The sequence below is a fragment of the Laccaria bicolor genome, genomic scaffold (genome assembly GCF_000143565.1).
Source record: "Laccaria bicolor S238N-H82 LACBIscaffold_68 genomic scaffold, whole genome shotgun sequence".
NCBI lineage: Eukaryota > Fungi > Basidiomycota > Agaricomycetes > Agaricales > Hydnangiaceae > Laccaria > Laccaria bicolor.
The window spans coordinates 107,238-124,897 of NW_001889939.1; the positions used below are offsets into that span (position 1 = coordinate 107,238).

General features: G+C 48.8%; 6 protein-coding genes across 6 annotated transcripts; 3 read left to right on the forward strand and 3 right to left on the reverse strand.

Annotated features, from left to right (window-relative positions):
- Window positions 1-65: 65 nt before the first annotated feature.
- On the reverse strand, window positions 66-5,044 carry LACBIDRAFT_192205 (uncharacterized protein; the record flags this gene model as incomplete). The annotated part of the gene is made up of 25 exons (XM_001889503.1): window positions 66-381; window positions 433-463; window positions 515-637; window positions 702-845; window positions 915-955; window positions 1,031-1,212; window positions 1,271-1,285; window positions 1,341-1,453; window positions 1,509-1,607; window positions 1,665-1,802; window positions 1,863-1,905; window positions 1,967-2,047; window positions 2,099-2,293; window positions 2,489-2,590; window positions 2,655-2,799; window positions 2,850-2,943; window positions 2,991-3,131; window positions 3,189-3,226; window positions 3,279-3,367; window positions 3,421-3,441; window positions 3,500-3,726; window positions 3,811-4,028; window positions 4,081-4,189; window positions 4,705-4,828; window positions 4,921-5,044. 25 exons carry the CDS (start codon window positions 5,042-5,044, stop codon window positions 343-345), a joined length of 2,676 nt encoding a protein of 891 aa, XP_001889538.1. The 3' UTR covers window positions 66-342.
- A 1,045-nt stretch (window positions 5,045-6,089) lies between these two features.
- LACBIDRAFT_186533 (glycoside hydrolase family 16 protein) lies at window positions 6,090-8,141 on the forward strand (the record flags this gene model as incomplete). The annotated part of the gene is made up of 7 exons (XM_001889467.1): window positions 6,090-6,925; window positions 6,978-7,169; window positions 7,249-7,404; window positions 7,463-7,551; window positions 7,615-7,707; window positions 7,772-7,853; window positions 7,902-8,141. The coding sequence occupies 7 exons, from the start codon at window positions 6,090-6,092 to the stop codon at window positions 7,930-7,932; spliced, it is 1,479 nt and encodes a 492-aa protein (XP_001889502.1). The 3' UTR covers window positions 7,933-8,141.
- Window positions 8,142-8,706: 565 nt separating this feature from the next.
- Window positions 8,707-9,323, forward strand: LACBIDRAFT_241237 (uncharacterized protein; the record flags this gene model as incomplete). The annotated part of the gene is made up of 2 exons (XM_001889468.1): window positions 8,707-8,771; window positions 8,831-9,323. Coding segments are annotated over 2 exons (558 nt in total), but the record flags the coding sequence as incomplete, so codon positions are not given.
- A 569-nt stretch (window positions 9,324-9,892) lies between these two features.
- LACBIDRAFT_192197 (uncharacterized protein) lies at window positions 9,893-10,946 on the forward strand (the record flags this gene model as incomplete). The annotated part of the gene is made up of 6 exons (XM_001889469.1): window positions 9,893-9,946; window positions 10,000-10,080; window positions 10,142-10,224; window positions 10,289-10,603; window positions 10,664-10,751; window positions 10,811-10,946. The coding sequence occupies 6 exons, from the start codon at window positions 9,893-9,895 to the stop codon at window positions 10,871-10,873; spliced, it is 684 nt and encodes a 227-aa protein (XP_001889504.1). The 3' UTR covers window positions 10,874-10,946.
- Window positions 10,947-11,427: 481 nt separating this feature from the next.
- LACBIDRAFT_186573 (sodium-potassium ATPase) lies at window positions 11,428-15,886 on the reverse strand (the record flags this gene model as incomplete). The annotated part of the gene is made up of 21 exons (XM_001889504.1): window positions 11,428-11,644; window positions 11,700-11,777; window positions 11,839-11,967; window positions 12,024-12,164; window positions 12,216-12,379; window positions 12,431-12,452; window positions 12,512-12,580; window positions 12,634-12,691; window positions 12,746-13,195; window positions 13,246-13,286; window positions 13,340-13,761; window positions 13,814-13,908; window positions 13,957-14,191; window positions 14,242-14,381; window positions 14,435-14,502; window positions 14,559-14,696; window positions 14,752-14,837; window positions 14,888-14,938; window positions 14,992-15,307; window positions 15,357-15,588; window positions 15,640-15,886. 21 exons carry the CDS (start codon window positions 15,884-15,886, stop codon window positions 11,575-11,577), a joined length of 3,252 nt encoding a protein of 1,083 aa, XP_001889539.1. The 3' UTR covers window positions 11,428-11,574.
- A 1,016-nt stretch (window positions 15,887-16,902) lies between these two features.
- Window positions 16,903-17,283, reverse strand: LACBIDRAFT_148888 (uncharacterized protein; the record flags this gene model as incomplete). Its single annotated transcript, XM_001889505.1, has 1 exon — window positions 16,903-17,283. A coding segment is annotated over one exon (381 nt), but the record flags the coding sequence as incomplete, so codon positions are not given.
- Between the last annotated feature and the right edge of the window lie 377 nt (window positions 17,284-17,660).

Sequence of the window (17,660 nt, forward strand, 5' to 3'; positions counted from 1 at the left end):
CAGCCAGAACAGTTGTCCCCCTTCAAAATCATCAGTGAGCCTTTCGAAGATTCGGAATCATTGCATCTGAGAACCACAACTCTAAAAGTTTTGGCAAGTTTAACTGTACTAAACAAAAAAGTCCGGAGTTGTATAGTGTCCGCTGTAAGTAGGTATCGTGCAAATGGATGGGTAAAGTACGTAAAGTCAATGCGTAAAGTATGTAGAATGAATGAACATACAGAGTGTCTAGTAGTTCAGCCAGGGACGATAACGGGGGAAAAGTACATCAGTCCTGAGGTGAATCAATAAAAGATGGGAGGGATAATGCGCAAGTTGTTGAAAAGTCCGACATGTCCAGTGTCAGTATGAGAACACCATGAGCCACGGATTCAACACAATCTTTCAACTATGGTCAGGAATATAACCTCATAAAGACGAGTAGGAACTCACTGGGAACAAGATATGACAGCCAGCAGAGAGACTGAGAAAAAATCAAAATGTGCGGGAAAAGGCGGTGGAAAGGAAAGCTCACGCGAGGGGGAATATCACAGCCCAGCCAGACGCTCCTACCCGCCAGTCTAAAGGCACTAAGGGCGTGGCCAAAATAATCATACCAGCAATGATTGCGATGGATAGCAAGAAAGGGAACCAAAATCTATAAATCAACAACGCCATCTTAAACTTGAATTGATCTACATCGTGAAATTTTCAAAACGTACCTCCTAGCGATCTTCGGAATTTCTATGAAAAAATTGGACAGCTGAACTTCTTTGATCGTCGCCGACCATTGGATATTGTATGAAAACAAGTGGGCCAAGATAGCTTGCGAGATGGGTATCGATAAACCTGCAAAGAAAAAGAAGCTGCAAAATGGAATAGTCGGCGTCGGCACGTATTGAAGTATAACACGAGGATAAACAGAAATGACGTACAAGAATGGAATCCACATCAAATTCTCAAAGAGGGCGTAAAGCTACGGTGGAGCCGATGTTAGTAAAACGTGGGGTAGTAGAGGTTGAAGAGTGTGCGGGGTCCCCGAAGAACTCACCAGCTTTTTGTGACCAAGCCTATATTCCAGAAGCGTGTATCCGATAGTCCCAGAGCCCCAGAAGACAGCCGTAGTTGCCAGCCAGATCTCGAAACTGTGCATGAAGAAGCCGTCCACGGGGAACTGGAAGCCCAGTAGAACATAATTGATAATGGAGATTGTTATCGAGCCAGCAAGTCCATCTGTCAAAAGTGTCAAAACGATACGAGGATAGGGATAGGAGAGAGATAGATAACGCACAGTACGAGAACATGTCTAGAGAGGCGCCTCATCAATATTAAAAAGATAACTCTGATAGAACAAAACTTACATGCTAACATCGAAATCTTGTAGTGAATAGGGGCCTTGCTCCACAAGAACCGATGAATTTGGCGCGAAATGGGACCCTTGCGCCACCATTGGATGATAGGATTGAAGAGCATCCTGCCAAGTTATCATCAGCACGCGAAAAGAATTCCGAGCGACACGACAGACTCACTCATTGCATCCATAGGCATACTTCTGCCATCGATTAAATTCGTCATCGACGCTCAAGGATACACCTTCTTTGAACGCTCCTTTGGAATACGTCGCCCATCTGTAATGGTAAACGAGTAAGAGGCGTATGGATGAGAAGACAGAAATCTAAACGGACCGGATGATATAGCCTTTTAGCATGAGACGGAGAGCCATGTCAAAGTCCTCGGAAACGTTGGACTCTGACCAGATCTTTTCCTTGCCATCGACAGGGTCCACAAAGAGAGCGTCTTGAATCGCCTTCCATCGCAAAAATCTATTGAGAATTCGAAGGTCAGCCATGAGGTCCTGTTCAAAGCACCTGGAGGATGCGTACGCGTTATGACCCATGAAAGGAGCAACTTCACCATTCGCGCATGCTACAATCAGTATAACATCAGCAAAGCAGTTGTTGTAAGTTCAGATACACCAAAAACATACCCATCGAGATACACCTATTGATCCTCTTCGTAAAATAGGCGATACCATTCTCGAAATAATGATGCGCAACCTGCATGACATCTGTAGGACCCTTCAACACCCAACACAATAAGAATATGGAGAAACACACACCAGACTCATGCTGAATAATAGCAACAGTAGGACAGGCTTTCATCTCCCTCGCCGCATCCCTCAAGCAATCCTCCGGAACAACCGTATCCGAATCCACAAGCAACAAAATCTCGCCAATCCGCGTCGCACGCCCATTCGCAGCCCACGGACGCCATCGCCGCCCACTCTCCTCCCACGTCTCCTCGATCGCCATTCCTAAAGCCCTCTCTTCCAGGTCGTGATCTAGCGGCACACCAGCGGGAGGGGTACTAACCCCAGTGCCATTACCATTACCATTGTCATTACCCGTAGCTCCAGATCCGGAACCTGCGTTGCCCCACGCAACGTTCTCATCCCCGTCCCGGTTTTGGTACTGGATCCCATACTGCGTAGGCTCGTTTCCAGATTGACTCAGGCTCCGATTGTGCGTGTTTGAAGAGGTGGATATCCGATTAGGAGAGTTGGCAAGTAGCGTTTCCAGGTGTTTCTCAGCCTTCAACGAAAGTGCCAAGCCTAATTGAAGGGAGGGCATCTTCAGCCCCATACGCTTACAATGGATGTCAAAGAAAAGACGCACCGTAATTCATATTGGACGCTTTCTTGAACCGACCAGCGCGCTTGAAACCGCCTGGAGTAGCATCGTGTTTTGGCCGAGCAACCCATCCGATGTTGTGGTTTGCGTAGAATGCTAGACGTTCGTCGCGTTGATGCGCAGGGAGCAGCTAATGAACGGGGTTTAGATACAAACAAGCGAGAAAATGGGCAAAATCACCCTAAGACCATCGTCATTGATAAAAATAGTCGACGTTCCTCCCTGCCTCGCATACGTGTGCATGGCCTTCTTCAACGACTTAATTGACGGCGCCCTGCGTTATTCATTAGTTGAGCGCCCCTAAAAAAGATAGAGACTCACAAAACAGCATCCAAACTTTCCTTATATACCGGCATCTGAATAGTAATATGCGGAAGGTTATTGTCCAGCTCTTTATCGGGTCGAGGCTTGATCGCAGAGTAATATTTCGAGTTCTCGTGGTAGTGCGCGATCGGGCCGATGCTTTGAGTACAAGGTGAGATTGGTAGTGAGTGGGAAGAGGGGAGAGTGGGTACGTACGCCATGGTTAAGTTCTGGATGATTTGGAGGGCGAAGAACTGTAGTGATAGATGGTGAGTATGGGAGGACTCTGAGAAGATTTAGACATACCAGGGAGACACAGTAGAGGAGGGGAACGGCAGCGAGCAGTGCGAAGCGGATAAAATCTCCGTCAAGAGTCCATTCTACCAGCAGAGTTCCTAATAAACCACCAATTAGCTGTCGGTCACTAAACAATAAAATAAAGACTTACGGACACCATTCCCAACGAAAACTACAAACATGAAGTCAATTCCTGCCTATACCACACCAAAAAAAGGAGACAAACTCACCAACAGCGGCCCCAGCTGCCAACCCACTATATAAAGGCGAGTAAAGCTTAATCTTCCGCCTTTCCTCCCCCCTGAACCCTTCCGCATCCTCTAGCCCATCATCATCATCAATAACTATCTTCCTCCCATACCACGTCCTCGTTGTCCTCCTCCTCCTCTCTGGAGCCTCCACATCTCCACCCTCACTCTTCTCTGCAGCTACCTTCTCCTCCTCCTCATCCCCATCCCTTCCCTGTTCGCCATACAACCCCTTCAGCACAGTTCCACCTGCCCCAGCACGAGCAGCAAGAACACTAGGGGGCCGGGAATACCGTGCAATTGACCCTCTTGCAAACGCCTCGTTGCTCCCCGACACGTCCACCGCGCTCCCGGCGGAAGACACGTTCGTGGTGTTGTAGCTCGAAGAGGGAGCCGCGGCGAGCGGGCGACTGCGCCATAGGAGCTTGATGAGGCGTTCTTCAAAGTCATGGCAAATGGGGATGATGTGGTCGAGGGACTCGGACCAGATTACCAGTACACGTTCGTCTCTCTACATAACAAGCAAGGGTTAGTGGAAGTCAATGAGGGAGAATAGTACACACGATGAACGCCGCGCACTGCTCTTTATCCGCCTGCGGAAGCATGAGCATCGTCTCCAGGATTTGGATGCGGGTCTCAGCATCGACGTAGATGCTCTTCTCATCTGCCGCGCTGTAAGATTCGATCAGTAAATGACAAGAGGTCACGTGGTCGTAAAATAGAACGTGTGAAGATAAAAATAGGATCGGCAGCCTCAGGAGTTGGAACTCATCAAAACGCAAATCTGACGACAACAGTGACGTCCACAACAAGGTTGCAACATGGAGTGAGAAAACGCAAGGCACAATCGCTGTGGCCGACACAGGGACGACGGTGGTCGCAAGGACCACCTGCAGGATGGAGATAACAAGGAAAGGCAGAACGACGGGCAGGAGGAATGTTTAATGAAAGAAGACGCGCAAAGTAAAGGGGTGCGCCAGAAATCCAGGAATCGCGGCCGAACTCGCACATGAGGATTGAGCGTCCTTCGTCAGCGCTTCGCCACCATCACAGACTAGGATCCTCGAGGCCGTCCTCATGTAGCAGGATCAATCCGCCACTCAAGATGGCGGACGCAATCGGGACGCAAGGCGGTCCATCCGAAGAAGATGAAATGTTCTAAACCAAGACAAGAGAAAGAAACTCACACCTCGCCCAAAGCAGCATGGACCGCCGCTGATCTGACTTTAACGGCAACAACGGGATTGAGCGCAGACACAGCCGTCTCGAATGGTTCGAGGTTTGCGTTTTCGTAGGGGAAGACGCGAAACTCTGGTGCGCCTGTGTGTGCAGCTAAATCAAGAAGGGGGAGGTGTTATCACTTGCAGCAGCGTATACGCGAGTAGCAAAGCAGATGGACTGACCATCGGATGCCACTCTCAAGGCAACACCAGACGATATATTTTCCTCGTTTGGGCGGAACCAAGCATCACCCTGTGTTTGGCGGAAGAGCCAATGAAGGAGTGCGTCGTTGCGGTCGTAGTCCATTGGGGAAGGAAAGGAGTGGCCTCCACTGGTGGGAGGAGAAGGGACGAACGACGATCTTTTTTAGCTGGACTCATTTTTCTTCCTCCCTGGACAACACGTAGATCTTTGCCCGATCTAACGTTACGGTTAACTCGGTGTTTGGGGTCTTTCAGCGGCTTGCGATAAGAATTGACGTCAAGATAAAGTCAATGAAGAGCGTTAGTTCTTTCGCGCCGGCAGTGTACGTATGAAGACAAAAAGACGTGGAGATTGTAACAAGCCCTTGGACTTGAAGGGGATGCCAGGAAACGCCATGGAGCAGAAAAGGAGGATCATATCGACACTCGGAACGAGTTCCTGGTTGCTGCTGTATCCCAGAAAGGGTATTTTATTTCTGGAATAGGCACCGGCGACCGGAGGTGGGGCTATTTAGCAGTCATTCAACAAATTGACAAACAGGCTTGACATCGCCTACTTGTCGCCTCCCATGGCTTATCCACGTCGCACAACCCTCGCCAGAAGCAAATCAGAGGACGATGTCGATGTCGATAAGAGCTCTGCGTACTCCTCCCTTGCCCCACCCCGCCCCTTCTTCCTTGCAGGCAGCGCCTCAGATAGATCTTCTGCCAACACAGAGACCACCCAAGAGCCAGCGTCAGACTCCGACAAGGAGGCAAACGCTGAAAGTGAAGCGAACGCAGCTGTCAACTTGCCTGCCCGCGTTTCTCCTCGTCCTATACATCACAATCCTCCTCCGCGGCACCATAGACGCCGTTCATCCATGGCGTCATCTAGCTACACCCCGATAGACGCACCCAGTCCAGACGAACTCTGGTCTCCTACATCCACTCCCTCTCTCCGTCCTCCTCCCTCTTCCTTTGCTTTCCCCTTCCAAGCTTATCCAGGCAATCCTGACCCAGGCCTCTCCATTCCAGGCATATCTCGCCGTCGCTCCTCCCTCGATTCCACCGCCGCACCACCCACCAGCGACTTGAACGACGAGGCCTTTGGCCCTGGCCCACGTTCAGGCTCCCTGCAAGACCTCCGTAAACCCTACGCTCCCTTCATGGGCGGCAACGCCACCCTCTCCCACTCCCCTTCTACAAACTCGTTTTACAAAAACAGCCCAGCAGGCCAAATCACGGACTCCCCAGGTATCGGCGGTCCACTCCCACGTATTTCCTCCACCCACTCCTTCCGCGCTCCCTTCCTCTCCCCCACATCCCGTCCCACATCCTCCTTATGGTCTCCGCCAGCATACCCGACCCAATTCACCTCTCCATCAAACTTTGACCCATCCTCACCTGCACTGCCCCTTGAGGCATCGAAAGCCAAGCCACCCCTGCCCTCCACCCGCTTGCACGTTCCACTACAAAAATCAGAAAAACCATGGCTGGCAAAACGTGAACCCCGCGCGTGCACATCCTACTTCCTCACCCTCCTCTTTATCATCATCGGTATCGGAGCGGCAGGCTACATCTGTTTCGTGGGCGTAAAATCCGTGCATCTACTATCCCCATCCCAGCTATGCATCGTCCTAGACGAACAATTCACCAGCGGCTCCCTTGACTCGTCCACATGGTCTCAAGACGTCTCCCTTGGCGGCTTCGGGAACGGCGAGTTTGAAATGACGACGAGCTCTTCTGATAACCTTTATCTCAACAATGACCAATTGTACATCTATCCGACGTTGACCACCGACACGGTGAGCAATGTCCTGGATGGGGGGAATTATACGCTGTCGGGATGTACGGACCAAGGCAACAATTCTGCATGCACGGTCGTGTCGAATGCACAACTAGGAGCAGTCATTAATCCCGTGATGAGCGCCCGTATCAACACACAAGGGAAGGTGAACATCACGTACGGTAAGGTTGAGTTTCGGGCAAAGCTCCCGAGGGGGTACGTTTGTATATCCTTGTTCTGCATAACCTACTTACGACTTTCCCTAAAGTGACTGGCTCTGGCCCGCCGTGTGGATGCTTCCTGAAACCAATGCCTATGGCGCCTGGCCATTATCAGGCGAGATTGACATTCTCGAAGCGCGCGGCAACGGACCTGCGTATCCCGCCCAAGGAACCAACTTCGTTCGGTCGACGTTGAATTATGGACCGCTGCCGACGGTGTTTAATCGTATTTACGGATGGTTTGTTAATTTCCCACTTTCCTTCCACTTGTTTTCTTCTTCCTCATATCTGATTGCTAACTGATGAAATGGGACGTAGGTACTCTGTAAAACGTGCATCGTTTGATAAAGGATTCCACACATACGCTATGGAGTGGGACGACCAGTTTATGCGCTTCTATACGGACTCAAGGTTACACGCGATGCTTGACGTGCAGACTACGGGTAAAAAAGGGGGGTTCTGGGAACGTGCTGGGTATGTTGTTTTCAAGTCTCTTCCATCTTCCAATGTTCTGACGAAACTCCTCAAACAGGTTCCCGGAAACAGCACAAAACGGGACCGGAAAAGTCGTAGTCAATAATCCTTACGCTGGGCAGGGGAAGTCTGCTCCGTTCAATCAGGGTACTTTCCTTCTTTCTTGCTGTCATCCCCTCCTCCACCTACTAAAACTCCTGACTTACGTAGCGTTCTACCTGATCATCAACCTCTCAGCAGGCGGCACATCAGGATGGTTCCCCGACAACGTCGGTGGGAAACCATGGATCGACGCTTCCCTCAGTACGTTCTTACCCTCTCCACCCTCTTCCTTTCTTGTGCTGACTTTTATTGGGCGCAATTTTAGCCGCGATGCGCGACTTTGCGTTGGCGCAGGATACGTGGTCTGCTACGTGGCCCAGTAATCCAGATGATAGGGCTTTTAGAATGTGAGTTCTTTTTGTGTTGTCATGGAGTGGGCGCTAAACGTGGGGTAGTGATTATGTTAAAATGTGGCAAAAGTGTTGAGGGGCTGACTCCAATCTCAATTCCTCAAGGATGTGCTGTTCTACCTTATCTCGCCAATGATCTTGTTTGCACTCGAACTGCTGTGATACGATATGCTTTTTCTTGTTTTCAATGTTATCCTCGATATAGTACTTAGATGATGGTCCATGGACTAGTAATTAGTACCAAGCCCACGACTTTGACGATATACACTCCGGACTATTGCACAAGTAGTATTCTGACGATAGATATCATACGCGCACAATATTATATACACGACATACTTACCTACGCCAAAAATGTGGTATTCTGCGGGCTTGCAGGTTGTGCTACTTCCAAAGCTGCTAAACAATTATCGTCTGCATGTTTCAACCATGCATTAATGGGTAGTGGTAATCTGGGTCGTTGCACATGTAGACAAATTGCACGACCTGTCGGGGGGTTCAATTCCTTCATGCATACTTATTCTAATCGATGGCCATGGATTTCAATTTTCTTCCACATTCGTTCCCAACTGTATTCTACTAGACTCGAACGGACAGGTGATCATGATGTGCTTTCCTACACCACAATTTTTGGGAGAGTTGCCTTGGAGTTGCCTTAGGTTGCCTTACTGGATAAGCGGAGTTCGAAATTTTGTATGAAGTTCGTCTCATAGCCCCTCCACCCCGACCTAGAAAACAAGGGCCTGCTCCTCCTTCCTTATGCGCCGCATGGATACAAGCTAATGAGGACTGCTATGCTCATTCCGGATCCCCATTTGAAGTTATCGAGGGGAAATTTCAAGATATCGAATCAAGTCGGCTGTGCTGTGACTGCATAGTTTCCCCTGCGAACTCCTACGGAATCACGGATGGCGGGTACTGAATAAAATTATATTAACACACCCACATGCCCTCACTATCATCTGAGTTTCTAGGTTTGACCTAGAATTGAGTAAACAGTTCAAGGGACCCAGCGGCAATCTCTGGAGCCTTACGGATTACTGCCAAGACTACATTTTGAAGAAGTGGCATGGTTATGCACCTCCCGGTTCATGTACTATTATTCCCTTGCCTCAATCTGTCGCGCGTTCCGGGAACAAGTGGAATTCTTTCGCAATGGCAATTCTTCCGACGATGCGCACACCAGAGGACGTCAGCTGGCATAAGGACCTTGTTTACAACACCATGTGGACGTTCCTCGTTGAACTTGACCATTGGAATACAGCTCATCATGGTGACGAAGCCAACACTATTCACACCGTCTTAATGACTGGATTAGGGACTGATCAAGGGGGTATATCTTTGAAGAGGTCGGCGCAGCAAATGATATTAGCAGTGAAACATTTTCAGGAAGGAGTACCTGCTCACGTACGATGGGATGATGTTCGAAAGCGTAATGAAGAGACCCAGCAAACCGAGGACTACTAAACATCACATTGGACACATGTACAACCTACCTTGCTGGACTTCAATTCTTATCTTAAAATTCCAATTCACAATCTCGCAGCGCCTCTGAAGGCCTCAGAGACACAAGCCTAAAAACTTACAAAAAAGTGGGGTATATTTCGAGTGTCCCCACGATATCGTCGATCTTTACAACTGAACTTGAAGATGCTTCGCAACGGATCCCATTACACTTACTCATTGTTTTCCGTGGCTGGACGCCGCACAAAAACGTAGCGCTTCACGACGAGGTGTTTAGATAACTATCATCACAGTGTCATGGACCCAGTACAATTGGCATCGAGAAGTATACAGGTTCCATTCCCGTGGCCAGTTTTATCATAAGCTGTAGCACTTGTATCCCTAGCCAGAGCTATTGTAACATGTGGGAGATGGACAGAGTGTCTGGGGTTGTCGTCGATGGGCGCTAAGGCCAGGGGACCGGAGGTGGAATTGCATCCGAGCCTGCTTCTACTGAGCGACATCTAATCAGTCACTTTGCTCAAAGCCTCGAACCACTACCCTCACGCGTGCTCTGACTATCGTCGTTCAACATGGCGTCCCGCCCACTCAACGACGACGAGGTACTCAGCGAAATGAACAAGATGGTGAGTTGACAATTGTCCTTCACATAGACCTCCGAGCTAAGGCGCTCCGTCAGGTATCCTTTATCAAACAAGAGGCTCTCGAGAAAGCTCGCGAGATCCGGGTGAAAGCCGACGAAGAGTTCGCCATCGAGAAGGTATGTACTAGTAGCCAACTTCAACAAGAATGAATGCCCCGCTAACTAACACTTACCCAAGGCCAAACTCGTGAAGCAAGAACAACAAGCAATCGACGCTCAGTACGAAAAGAAACGCAAAGGGTCTGAGGTAGCCCAGAAGATGTCAGTTTTCCGCTTCGTCTACTGACCTCCCCCACACCGAACTCATCAACGATTTAATACACAGTGCCCAATCCACGCTCACCAACAAATCCCGACTAAAGCTTCTCCACCGACGAGAAGAGCACCTCCAAGACCTCTTCTCCACCACCCGCAGCTCCATCACAACCCTAGCCATCGAACAAAGCCGATATGTGCAGTTCCAAGAGGGCGTCATCCTGCAGGCGTTCTTGCAGATCATGGAACCGAGCGTCACCGTCCTCGTCCGGAAATCAGACCTTGCTGTGGCTACGCAAGCTTCGGAAGCAGCTTCCAAGTCGTTCAAGGAGATCAGTGGGCGGAATATTGCTTACGAAGTAGATGCTAGCTTGAGTGATGATGGGCAAGTTCCCTATTCTTGTTCCGTTATTGCCTTCCCTAATCAGATGGGATCACCTTTCAGTGCTGGTGGTGTTAGACTCATTAGCGGTTCGAGACGGATAACGCTCGACAATACGCTGGATGAGAGACTGAGGTTATTGGAAGATAGGGTACGTCCATCCTTTGAGCAGCTTTCACCTGAACCTGATCACTTCACATCCGTGCGCAGATGTTACCCGAGATTAGAAAGGACCTCTTCGGTATTAATGAGAATCGCAAGTTTTATACATGAAATAGCACGCCCCACATGTAATTCGCCATATTCATCACTCGACTTTTTAATGTGGAAACTGACGCTTGAACCTACAATGAAATGGCGAACTTGACAGAGTCAGTGTGCCGTATTCCCCCCCTCCAGGTGAACTGAGCTATCGTGACCGAATCTTCGTTGGGTTTTTCCTTGTTTTGTATAGAATTCCTAATCTCACCCTCATTCAGTGTCATTCTTTTGCACCAGCCACATTATATCCCGACCCTCCGGACGTCCTACTCACACAGACGCCCAATCATACACAGGGAACAAACATTCGGCAAGGCTCAAAGTTCACCTACAGCCTGATATGCAACACATTATTCTGAGGTATATTTAGAAGCATACCATTTCCATCCCTCTCCATCCTCCCCGTATAGTCTTCACTCGTCCTCCTCAACACGCCCCGCTAGCTCTCTAGATCAGCCAGTATCATCCATGGCTTTCTCACAGACATATCCATCGCCACAAACATCGCTGCTATATTATCCACTCAACCGCTGATTGCGAGTATGTCTTATGGTGTCCAATTTTCGGTTTTTCCCACTCAATTCTTTCTTATCTGCTAATTCTACCAAAACTAATTTCCACCTCATTTATGTAATAAGGACTACAATGCCACCAAAAGAGTTTGAAAGATAAAAAGGCTGTGTCGTAAAGAGTGCGTGGAGAGGAATCGAAATCTACCATGCCATGCGATCAATAAAACTACCGGGGTATGCTCGAACGAGGTATTTTCGCATTTCGTCAAGGCTGTAGCAACAAAGTATCATTAGGAACCAACCGTCTTGCGAAAAAACGAGCTTACAATAGGAGGCCCAAGCCAAAGGTGATGGGGATAAAGAAGAACTCCACAGGGATGGGGCGTGTTTGAAACACCTTTTGACTGCGGAATTGGTGGTAATGAGTTAATGATTCTTTCCCGAGGAAAGCAAGGAGCAACTTACAACCAGGGGACATAGGAGAAGAAGATGGCGAGGACAAGAGCCATGTCGGCCGCCGGGAACACATACCAGTTAGAGGCAGGTGTATGCTGGAAGATACTGAGACGTCGGCCGCGAGTCGCAAACAAGTTCCTTGCAGAGGCGGAATGTAAATATGCATGCCGCAAGCTGTTAGCGCCAAAGCTCACCCCCATTGCATAATAACCAGAGTGAAGAAGTAAACACTCTGCGCAGTGAAAAGAAGCTCGTCCGTAAGCCCAGGCCAGTTCCCAAAACCGAGGAACAGGGCCGAGAATGGGACACCATGTCGCTTGAGGTACCAGAAGGACCTGGATGGAAACAATCAATAAAGGCACGTCGAGCGTCAAGACGGGCTTTACATAGACATCGCACACAATGTTTCCGACATGCCCAAGAAACCATATGCCTGTAGAAGCAACTTCCAGTTTACGAGCCTATCTTTCTTGACGTTTCTCGGTTTGCGCTGTAACAGCCCTGTTTCAGGTTTCTCTAAGCACATGCTTAAAGCTGGAAGGACGTCGGTCTATGAGTGCGATTAGGGAAACGAATGGCAAGTGTAAGAGTGTTAACGTACGGCAACACAAATGACGATCATCCTATCGACTCAGTCAAGTAAGCCGTTATACCATACAAGAAGAGTAAGATCTGGACACACTGTATATTGCTGAGCAGTTGAGGGAGACCGAATAGGATATTGAATAAAATAGGCATCAACTCCGAGAAGCTGAAGGAGGTTAGCGTCAGAACAATAAAAGTGAATGCCACGTGACAACATACCTTCCAGCAGGTAGAAGATACAAGACGGTCTTCTTGAGGTTATCAAAGACAAGCCGACCTGACAAACAAACTATGAGAAGCAATTAAACCAGAGACATGATACCGGACTGACCAAATTCGATAGCTATTACTATAGAAGAAAAATCGCCCAGTAAGACCAAATCGGCGGCCTCCCTCGCGACGTCAGAACCTTGGCCCATTGCTATTCCACAATCAGCTGCCTTCAACGACGGCGCATCATTAACACCATCGCCAGTCACCGCGACAACATTCCCGCGACTCTTGAAGTCATTGACGATGCGCAATTTCTGTTCAGGTGTGGTTCGGGCAAAAACAATTTCCTCATATTGGCAGAGCTGCTCGACTTGCGCCGGTTTGAGCGTCTGTAGCTCGGGCCCAGTGACGACAATGCCTTTCAAGCGACGATCATCCAAATCTGGATCGTATGACAGCATCTTGCTATCAAGAGGGGCGACCAGGTCGGAGGCATGATGAACCGTAGAGGTATCCGTGATAATTCCCGCTTGGCCAGCAATTGAAACTGCTGTGGTTGGATGATCACCTACAGGACAAGATTGAGACTTGGTTTCTGAGTCAATCAAGGCAACGCACCCGTGATGATGAAGAAACGAATGCCCGCACGCCGACAGATCCTGGAAGCCCAGATCAAAAAGATCGAAGAATATGTATGGGACAAAAAACTCACTTGACTGTGTCCTTAATGTCTGGTTTGAGAGGGTCAATCAAGCCGACAAGTCCAACAATAACAAGATCCCGGTGGTACTCCTCGATTAATGCTGAAAACTCTTCAGAGTGGGGATCGACGTGGGTAAGACATTCGCCTTTGATGATCCTGCGAGCGAGGAGAAGGACACGTTGACCATTTTCAGCCCATCGTTCTTGAATCGCACATATCTTTTCGCAGATCGAAGTATTTATGGGAATGGGCGCACCCCCCTCAGGGTCCAATACAAATGAACATCGAGGCAAGAGGATCTCGGGGGCGCCTTTAGACGTGAGGAGGAAACTAGTAGGCGTGAATTCATCCCAAGGAGCCAAAGGAGCGACTAAACCATCGTCAAGCGAGACTGAGGGTGCAAGCTTGGACAGTATGAGCATAAACTTTGTCTGTTGAAGAAACGTTGAGGAAGCAAAAGAACGTAGAAAGATAATGACGTACTTTGGAATTGAAATTCATTCTAAAAACCTCCTCCCATCTACGACGAGTGTCATCCACAGAAGCGACGGAATCGGCGAATTTAAAAATTGCCACATCTGCACAAAAATTAGACGATGTCGACGTTATGCGAACAGGATTCTCACCTGTGGCGTTACCGACAATAACCCTCTCTTTCTTCTCGTCGGTTGACCCTGTACCTGCATCGAAGACCGCAGTGTTGCAGATAGATGCAGCTGCAACGATTTGGGACAGGTTCGCAGCTACATCTGAGCTCGAACTCGAAACGGTGCTCGGATAGTCTTTGCTGTCAAACACCACGTCAAGGACTGCCACGTTCTCAACGTGCATTATATTCTGTGTAAGGGTGCCGGTCTTGTCCTGGATGGCCTTAAATCTTAAGACAGGGAAGTGAAGGTTGCGCAACGTACGGAGCACAAGACATTCACTGAACCCAGTGTTTCAACAATCGATAGAGACTTGCATAGGACCTTGTGTTTGCCTAACCTACTAGCGACCTTGGCCAGGGAGAGTGTAACAGCCACGGGTAATCCTTCGGGTATGAACGCCACTGAAAAAAGCTACAGTGAATAAACTGCACTGGTAATGATAAGAGCAACATACCCATCACGGATACGACATCTATCAAGAGGTTTGAAACATTGATGTATGATGGGAATGACCTTCGAAGCCTGACGAGAACTGCTAAGAATAAACATAGACGGCGGTGAAGGAATGCTTAACACACCATGCAGCCCAGAGAATCACGATAATAGCAGCGACGATAGTGGCCATACCAGCAATAATTCCAACAAACCGAAAGAGCTCGCGCTGCAAAGTAGTTAACCCCTTTGTTTCCACGGACGAAAGCTTTGCAATAAGACCGCTGGCGTTAAGATACGTCAGATTGCAAGCGAACACAGAGTGACGTGCAGACGAACAAAACTGTTCTGTCGCCAGTTTGTATGACGACACCCAAGCCAGAGCCATTGACGCAGTGAGTACCCTGAAGAGCGACGTTCTTGGTCTACAGTAAAGCGTCAGAAGGCTCAAACGACGACTCTGGACCGCGCGTACCTCGAGGAAGTTCTCTTCAGTCATATCAACTCTTCCAGAAACAGCTTCGCTCTGGAAGAAATCGATCAGGAAAGATGGTATATCCAAGACGGATATGAACGTACTTCTCCCGTCAAGATGCTTCTATCGAATTGCAAATCCATACTGACCTCGATTAACCTCAGATCGGCCGGAACCTTCTCGCCCATAGAAATGTACACTAAATCCCCAGTTACCAATTCACTCGCTGGTATTTTCTCTTGTACGGCGTTGCGAAGTGCCATGACGTCTGACGGAAGCATGCCCTTGATAGATGACATGACTCGGGAGGTAGAAAAGTCTTGCCAGGCGTTGAAAAAAGCTTGTATAACCAGAACCAGTAAAAGTACGACGGCCAGTGCGAGGTTAGATACTTCAGGTTTTGGTTTACCAAGTGGTTTCCTAGCGAGCGGATTAGAGTGTTATCATGATGACATATAAGACTACTAACCAAGCGATAAAACAGACAATGCTAGCCACCAGAAGAAGACTTCCGAATCCGCCGAGAACCCATTCAAGAACCTTGCGGAAGTAGTTGTTTTTGGGAGGCGAGATGACATTCTTTCCACCAGTCTTGAGCCGGCGTTGTGCTTGAGTCGTATCCAAACCAGTCACAGGAGATACTCCTAAGCGCCGTAGTGCCTCTTCTGTCGAAATTTTGTGCCAGTCCAATGACACAAGCTCTGAAATGCTGGGGTCAGTAAATTTAGAAGACGAAGTGTGTCAAAGTCCACCTTTAACAGCAGCTGCGCGCGGCTTGTCCTTGTCTCCCCCGATGGTTGCGCGAGTGTCGACATGTATGCTTAAAGTTCGAAACTCGATCGGCAATCGGTGCCCTGCGTCACGACCACCTTCAAATCGGGGATGAGTGGATTGAATGTTGGCATCAGTGTCGAGCCCGTTTGGTAGACCCTCAAGAAAGATATCAGGGTTCTCGGGAGGCTCCTTCTGGGATTCGAGATCTGAAGCTGGGGATTGCATTGGAAAGGGCGGAACCGTCAAGTTTGAGCTTGGGCGAAAACGAAATGTATTCAGCTATATATGAATCACGGCGTTGCACACCAGCGCTTGGCTGGCATTGTCCTATGAGGGACATTCGCTGGAGTAATGTCTTCGCGGAAATAGCGCAGCCTATTATTATGTAATCCCGAATGCGCCGATTGGATGGGACATTGAGCGAATATTTCTAGTCGTTTCGGACTAGGTGATATTTGAGTAAGACTTGAGCAGAACGTTGAAAATAATTTGAGATGAGCCTTTTTTGCCATACGGGAGTAATTTGGTGGATTTACAGGTTGAAAGAGTTCGTCATGATATAAACGCAATTTCCAGAGCGTATCATCCCCGATAACCAACTCTTGAGCAGGCCAACCAAAATTCAGAGCCACCTTCTTCGCACCATCCGAGGGGCCCAAGATCGCATTCAGCGCAAATCAAAAGTTTCAGTCGAGGGCCTAAAAAACAGTTTGTTTTGGCCAAGAACAACACCTGTCAATGAACTTACCTGATGGGATTTGGGGAGCGACTGGGCGCGAGAATCCAATGTTCTCGAAAGTCATGGGTGATGGCGTAACCAGCCACCATTGTGCCGTTGAAGGTGGCGTTGGGAGCGCCTGGAGAAAGGGGTTATCTTGAATATCCAGCTGTTTGTCGTGCATTAGGGTAGCACCATCTTACAGTCATTCTGAGGTCACCTGTACACTGGCACGTTCGACCCACGACCCTGCCCCACTCTTCAGGATGACGCTACCGCAACCATTGCGAGGGCAGAGAAGGTCAAATTTATTCACCGACAGGCCTTGCTCCCTCGGATTAAGAGTGATGAGGTCCTTAATGCCGTGATGGAAATCAGAGATAAGCCTCGTCGTTGGGCGATCTCCAGTTCGTCGTTGTAGTGCTTCCCATAGTCCAGGTGGTATATGTTGGCCGTCGACCTGTGTAGGTGGCATAGAAGTGGAGATTTCGCCTTGCGTGGGTTCATCCGTGAGGTTCAATTGCATATCATACCATGGCTTTGTGCCATGTACAACACTGCTAGCCCCCAACCACTCAAATCCAGCCTTCTCATAGAAAGAACGGAGCTCTTCGTGCGTGATGAGAAGCACCCGTTGGTAAGGTTGGCCAGCTTTTCGTGCATTTTGCAAACGGCTTATGTATTCTTTTAGAAGACGCAGGCCAGTCCCCTGTTTCCGATGCGTAGCTGAGACGCAGACCGAGTGAATGCAGACAGATGAAGAGTTTGGCACATGAGTTGACATCGACTCATGTGTCAAGGTCTCCGCAGGAGAAAGGGTTGAGGACACATAACCCACGAGCTGACGAGTGACATTGCTGTCGACATAAGCGCCTAAGAAAAGGTCCCCAGCTTGCGATTGCCGAAAACTAAATAAGTGTTGGATTCATGTAGTAGATAGCAGGACTTGAGTATACCGAAATGCCTGTAGACTGGCCGCTTCATCCGGTGGATAACCTGTCCTAGGGTCAAACACCGTCGAAGACATGCGGCAGCGAAATGCCAACCTTCCTGCTCAATGATAAGAGCAGCTTCAACATCTGATGGTGATAGGTTGGAAAACGTGATGTTTGGATAGTGCGACATCATCGATTGTAATAGTGGCAGGAAGTGGCGAATCCGATGAGAACTTGAAGTTGCGAACAAGTTGGTGGGAGTTGTTTACATTTGTTTACCTTCACCTGATAACCACAACGAAAATTTGACGAAAATCCCTCCCCGTGAAATGCTGAGCGACGATTG